The 6,000-nt window shown below is 43.5% G+C and overlaps 1 protein-coding gene across 3 annotated transcripts in view; it reads right to left on the bottom strand.

Annotated features, from left to right (window-relative positions):
* Window positions 1-1,021: 1,021 nt before the first annotated feature.
* STARD9 (StAR related lipid transfer domain containing 9) overlaps window positions 1,022-6,000 on the bottom strand; it is a 103,531-nt gene continuing 98,552 nt past the window's right edge. For 2 of the 3 annotated variants that reach the window (XM_061343411.1, XM_061343412.1), the window contains exons 27-33: window positions 5,808-5,913; window positions 4,174-4,316; window positions 3,551-3,615; window positions 3,262-3,467; window positions 2,790-2,869; window positions 2,218-2,376; window positions 1,022-1,152 (exon numbers count right to left, since the gene is read on the bottom strand). In XM_061343411.1, coding sequence (XP_061199395.1) covers window positions 1,051-1,152; window positions 2,218-2,376; window positions 2,790-2,869; window positions 3,262-3,467; window positions 3,551-3,615; window positions 4,174-4,316; window positions 5,808-5,913 — 861 coding nt within the window. In that variant the 3' untranslated portion in view covers window positions 1,022-1,050. Of the gene's footprint in view, window positions 1,153-2,217; window positions 2,377-2,788; window positions 2,870-3,261; window positions 3,468-3,550; window positions 3,616-4,173; window positions 4,317-5,807; window positions 5,914-6,000 lie in introns of those variants that run through there. The other variant, XR_009723915.1, reaches the window with a different exon arrangement.

Genomic DNA, 6,000 nt, shown 5'->3' with positions numbered 1-6,000 from the left:
GAACAAATATATGTAAAGTCTGACAGCAGGACTGTTGGACTAAGGTCAACAGAAATACGATGAGGTAATTGAGTTGGAAGAGTCTGTCTTCACTGCAGTGAGCAAACTGGTCATGTTCTGAACAAAGAAGCATGGTAGGACTATGGCCAGGTTGGATTTTCAGCTAATGGAAAGCGACATTGTGTAGAACTGCTGGAGCTACTTCTTACTTGCAGGATATAAATTCTAGAAACAAGCTGATTACGTGGTACTACACTCTACTAATGACAAAGTGTCACTGTTTACAGCTGTCGGTTTGGTTTCTTGATTTCAAAGCACCTATATCTGCAGTGCAGTAAAACTGTGTCCTGAGGTGTGGTGGTTTCCACTGGTGCTGCATAGTGTAGTGGCAATCCAAAATACCTCACACTGGCTGTAAGTCATCAGCCAATTACCGGAGAAAAATCTATTCAGGGTGCCGGGTGACTAGTGGATATCGCTCTATTTGAACTTCCCTTCTCCAGGGGAAGTCTAGCCAGCAAGCCAGGTTAAATGATTTATCTACACTGTTAGGAATTCTGTATTTGATGCTTATCTGAACATTAGAAAGTGGCCTTGCAGCTCTCAGGAGTTGCAAAGGGCCTCAAGCCATATGTGGACTGTTTCCAGTTTGTAGTGCATGTCATTGCTTCCATTGCCTTTTTCCCACTGGTGCCTAAACTTTCTTAAAGAAGAAGGTTGGTCTTTGAAGCACCTTGGAAACAGAAATTAAATACTACATTCTGCATGTAAGATGCTGGCTGTTGTAAATCAAAGTCTCTTCCTCTGTCTAGAGACAGCACACCTTGCTGCTCCATGGAGTTTTTCCACAGCTGACTCCAGGAGAACAGATTCCCATCAAACCTGCTGCATTTCTTCTAAGGAGCTAAAATAAATGATCCTTTTTCCTAACTGTCCTTTTGCAGAGTCCAGTGTTACCAGTGAGGCTTGATTGTGACTGACTGTGAGCCAGCGTTTTACATTACTCTTACAGAGCTTGTGTCTCTTACTTGTCCACTTTTGTACCCAACACTAGCTAGCAAGGAAGTGTGCCAGGTGAGCAATCACTAGGGGCTGCCGCTTGGCGATGGAACTCAGAAGCCTTGCGGGGATAGCTGGAGCACCGAGATCTACCTGCAGGAATGAGAAGAAAAGCCACATATTGGAGTTTGTACCTGGGTTTGGGCAAAATGCTTCTCTAGCCTCAAATAGCTCTGATGGTATGTGTAAGTATGTGATGGTGCAAGTTATATGTCTGTAAACTACGAAAGTAGTTTACAGGCAAATGCTATCATTCCTGTGCGGTTTTTATCTGTTCCTTCCCAATACTCAATAGGCTTTTAAAGCTTTGCTTTTTGATATCACTTTCAGCAGGTATGACCCACACTGCTTTTGAATTTGAGCTTCATTTAAATATTACTAGTTTGAGACAGATACAGGGTTACTGAACAAGTATATGCATATACTAAAAATATGTATATTTATATATATGCATATACTGCAAAATGTGTATATATTACACATGCACTGTAAAATGCATATACTAATTACTATAAAGATTTTTTATATTGTATCTTAAAAACATGTATTCTATAGCTAAGTTTAAAGGGCTAATGACATGTAGCTCTCCGATGAGCACTTTAAAATAAATTACACACATTTGGCATTCTCTTCTAGATACTGCTTGGCACTGCTATCTCAAGGAGAGCCTACTTTTCAGATGAATCTCTAATGAATGGATGGCAGGGTTTTCGTACCTGCTAAATGTGAAGAATTAACAACTTCAGTTCGAAAAATATAGCAACTGATATTTCTGTGCATTTTGAACACAGTGTAACCTGAGGTGGCCTCCTCTGTCCGCAGCAAGATAAAAATGCCAACAAGAGTTTTCATACTGATTCCCCCTGTGAGAAGGCAACATCCATTGAAGCTGCTAATAATCCATTACAGAAAGGCCTTGGTATCCAAGGGAGCAGCTCCAGATGCTACAAAAGCTTAGGATCAACTGTGTGCTTCAGCACAATCCTAGTAAGATTCTCGCTGCTTTAGTGTACATTATGTTAGGTAACAGTGTGAAGTGGAGCAGACATTCATGATCAGCTCATAGAGCGTAGCATAAGGATTATACATTTTGTTACTTACCTCTTATCTGTAAAAGCTTTTTGCATTCACAGTTGGACATACAGAGCAAAATCTTACCTGTGCCATGTAAATAACTCTAGTGATATCTCTTCCATTCACCACATCAGGCTCCAGTATCCAAGCACTTGGCAGAATCTCCCCTCTCACCACTTCTTTGCAAGGGTGGGGCATGGATGCATCGTAAACAGACTGGACAGCCAAGACAGACAAGTTCTCCTGTGTGTGACAAAAGGCAAAGATGACAGCTTGTATATTTTTTTATGCATACAGTGATGATTTCTTTGCTTGCCATGAGATGTATGTCTCATACTACCTAAAACACTCCTCTCATATGAAACAGTATTTCCCATGTTATTTATTTTTTTTTTTTTGTCATAATCTTGCGTGCTTGTAACCAGACTGTGCTGTGTAACGCTTCTGTAACACAAGCCCCAGATAGGGCTTAGCTGATGATTGTCATTCATGAGGGTTTTACACACAATTCCTTTGTGTCATCCACAAGGCTTTTCTTCCTATTACACCATCACTTTCGGAAGGATAAGCATGGACTTCCATTCCCTCTCCCTTCTGTCCTTGAACCAGGAGTTCAGAACAACTCCTCTGTGCTGCAGAGAGAATGTTCACTTTACCTCTTTGGCTTCTACAGTAATGCAGCAGAAATCCCGGGGTTGCTTTAGATAGCAGAGGGAACTATCGGTCACTAAATACACTGTGAAAAAACAAGGAGGGGAATTAGACTTTGACAACTTTAGCTTGGCACACTTTCCCCCGTCCCTTGAAATGCACGTGCGTATTTCACTTTGACTTCTTTGTGCAGAGAGCAGAACTCTAGTTGACATGCTATAATGTCATTCAGATGCTTTCTCAAGCCACTTAAGATTTGACTTTCAAACCACTGTCTACCTGTACTTGTACAGTGAGATATGTTTAATATTATCCTCACTTGGGAAAAGCCTTGCAAAGCTCAAGTTCCCATATTAAATAATGAAATTATTTATTCAGATGTGAGGAAATAAGATGCCTTTAAGTCTCCTGGCTGGCAACTGGAGCTGAGAAAGTACCTACTGGTAAAGGTGGCCAGTCCTTTGTGTTGGTACTCACCCAGCTGGATGTGGCTGGTTACTTTCTTGTGTATTCGAGCTGTGTTGATAGTTCTGTCATACAGATGTCGTTTGCCAGGATCTCTCACTAGTCCCCACACGTAGGGCAGGGGTCTTTCTATCACTCCTGCTCCCAGGAACCCATGCCTTGTTGCTGAAGGGAAGACTTTGTAATAAACCAGCACCTCTTTTTCTGTACATTGATACCTGCCAAAGACAAAGGTATTTGCACACAACAGGGCCAAGTACAAAAGAAGGCCTCCTATTATAAAGACCTGCCATAAACTTACTTCCACCCAGCTGCTGCTTGGCAGGTGTAGAGATTCCTCAGGTTATGAGAGCATGCTGCCATTACCTTAGAAAACAGTAACAGATGTACAGGTAAGAGAAAGCCGTAGAAACTATAAATTGCATCCAGCATTTACATGCTGCTCCACTGTCTTCTATTCAAACTGCTAGGCTGCCTTTATCACACACAGTTTTACAGTGCTAGTAATTCTTAGGGAGTATCAACAGCCAGATCATCTTGGCTGTCGTATTCTCTGCTGAAAGAGGATATATACATCCTGTATAATATGCATTATTATAGCCTAAACTATTGTGAGAAAATGGGAGATGGGGCGAGCGTGTTGGAATGTTTGTACCTGATGTGAAATAGGAAGTTGGTATGCTTCCCTTCTGACTCTGCAGTTCCCCCAGCTTCACTCAACCACTGCAGCTAACATGCAAGAGTCTCCTCTGCTGCAGCCCAGCTCAGTTTCCCCACCATTTCAAACTGCTTGGTGTGTCTGTCTCTAGCTGACAAATATATAACTATTAGCAGTGTAGAGCAGCAAGGCTTCTCCCACACATACTCACTAGAACTTGTAGCAAGAGATGCAGGGATAAGTGAAAACTCTGCCTATTCACTTACCTCAGTGGTAGCATTGGCCAAGATATGTTTGGATAAATCTTGGTATCCTTTTGTGGAAGAGGAGCTGACGGAAATAGTTAATCCATGGGTGAACCTACAGCTGATGCTGCTAGAAGGAAGGGGTGGCTGAATGCTGCTGGTTTCTGCAGGAAACAAAAAAGCCATAGGGGAGTAAAAAATACTGAAAAGGAAACTCGTTGCTATCTGCAGTTGCAGGGACTTCAACCCAGCACTGGAGCACCCAGGCACCTGATCCTCCTGAAGGATTCATGCCATCCCTTGTGTAGTCAATGTGCGTATTAGTAATTACACTGTGTACGCTCTCAGCAAGTTTGCCGATGACACCAAGCTGTATTGATACGCTGGAGGGAAGGAATGCCATCCAGAGGGACCTTGACACGCTTGTGAGGTGGGCTGATGCCAACCTCATGAAGTTTAACCATGCCAAGTGCAAGGTCCTACACCTGGGGCGGAGCAAGCCCAGGCACAGCTACAGGCTGGGCAGAGATTCAGAGCAGCCCTGCAGAGAAGGACTTGGGGGTGCTGGTCGATGAGAAAATGAACATGAGCCGGCTTCAGTGTGCGCTTGCAGCCCAGAAAGCCAACCATATCCTGGGCTGCATCAAAAGGAGTGTGACCAGCAGGTCGAAGGAGGTGATCCTGCCCCTCTGCTCTCCTGAGACCTCACTTGGAGTATTGTGTGCAGTTCTGGTGTCCTCAACATAAAAAGGACATGGAACTGTTGGAACAAGTCCAGAGGAGGGCCACGAGGATGATCAGGGGACTGGAGCACCTCCCATATGAAGACAGGCTGAGAAAGTTGGGGCTGTTCAGCCTGGAGAAGAGAAGGCTGTGTGGAGACCTCATAGCAGCCTTCCAGTATCTGAAGGGGGCCTATAAGGATGCTGGGGAGGGACTCTTCATTAGGGACTGTAGTGACAGGACAAGGGGTAATGGGTTAAAACTTAAACAGGGGAAGTTTAGATTGGATATAAGGATGAAATCCTTTCCTGTTAGGGTGCTGAGGCACTGGAATAGGTTGCCCAGGGAGGTTGTGAATGCTCCATCCCTGGCAGTGTTCAAGGCCAGGTTGGACAGGGCCTTGGGTGGCATGGTTTAGTGTGAGGTGTTCCTGCCCATGGCAGAGGGGTTGGAACTAAATGATCTTAAGGTCCTTTCCAACCCTAACTATTCTATGATTCCACATTGTGCATTACTCAATTTTAACAGTACTATGTATAAGCTAAGAAAATAACCTAAAGAAGAGGCAGGAACATCAGTCTGGAGGATAAAAGAACTTTCGTGTACAATCTCGTTGCAGCTGTACCACCACCCCTCCCCCCTTCCCCCCCACCATCTTTGGTTCACTCAAAGTACTGTCATTCTCCCAGAACACTTCATGTGGTAACATGCCAGGACAAAGACCAACTTTAGAGGGATCAAATCCCCATTTGGTTTTTCAGGAAATTCTAAGCAAGCTCTGGCTCCTGGTTGACTACTTTCCTGAAGTCATGTAATGGTAGGGACATCTTCACAGTATCTAGAATCAAATTAGATTTTGATTTAAATAAATGCGAAATCTCATTAGGCTTTGGGATACAGCTCAAACATAAGGAGTCATATGTTTTACTTACCAAATGTAGAATCCTTCTGTAACTGCTCTAACACATAAAGCTGACTGTTTCTAACAGCTGAACGACCTCGTGTATCTCTTGAAAGCAAAGCATTCCCAGAGGAAACCTGATTTAGGAAAGAGCAGAAGTGGAAGAAGTGGAGTATTTGTCACATGTCTGCCTTACAAGTTTGGAAGCTTCTCTTTATCACGTT

Source organism: Neopsephotus bourkii, unplaced genomic scaffold (genome assembly GCF_033783945.1).
Source record: "Neopsephotus bourkii isolate Nb327-2 ecotype Australia unplaced genomic scaffold, CSIRO-AGI_Nbou_v1 NB_1825, whole genome shotgun sequence".
Lineage (NCBI taxonomy): Eukaryota > Metazoa > Chordata > Aves > Psittaciformes > Psittacidae > Neopsephotus > Neopsephotus bourkii.
Note: the sequence above shows the minus strand (reverse complement) of the source record. Positions and strands in the feature narration are given on the sequence as shown.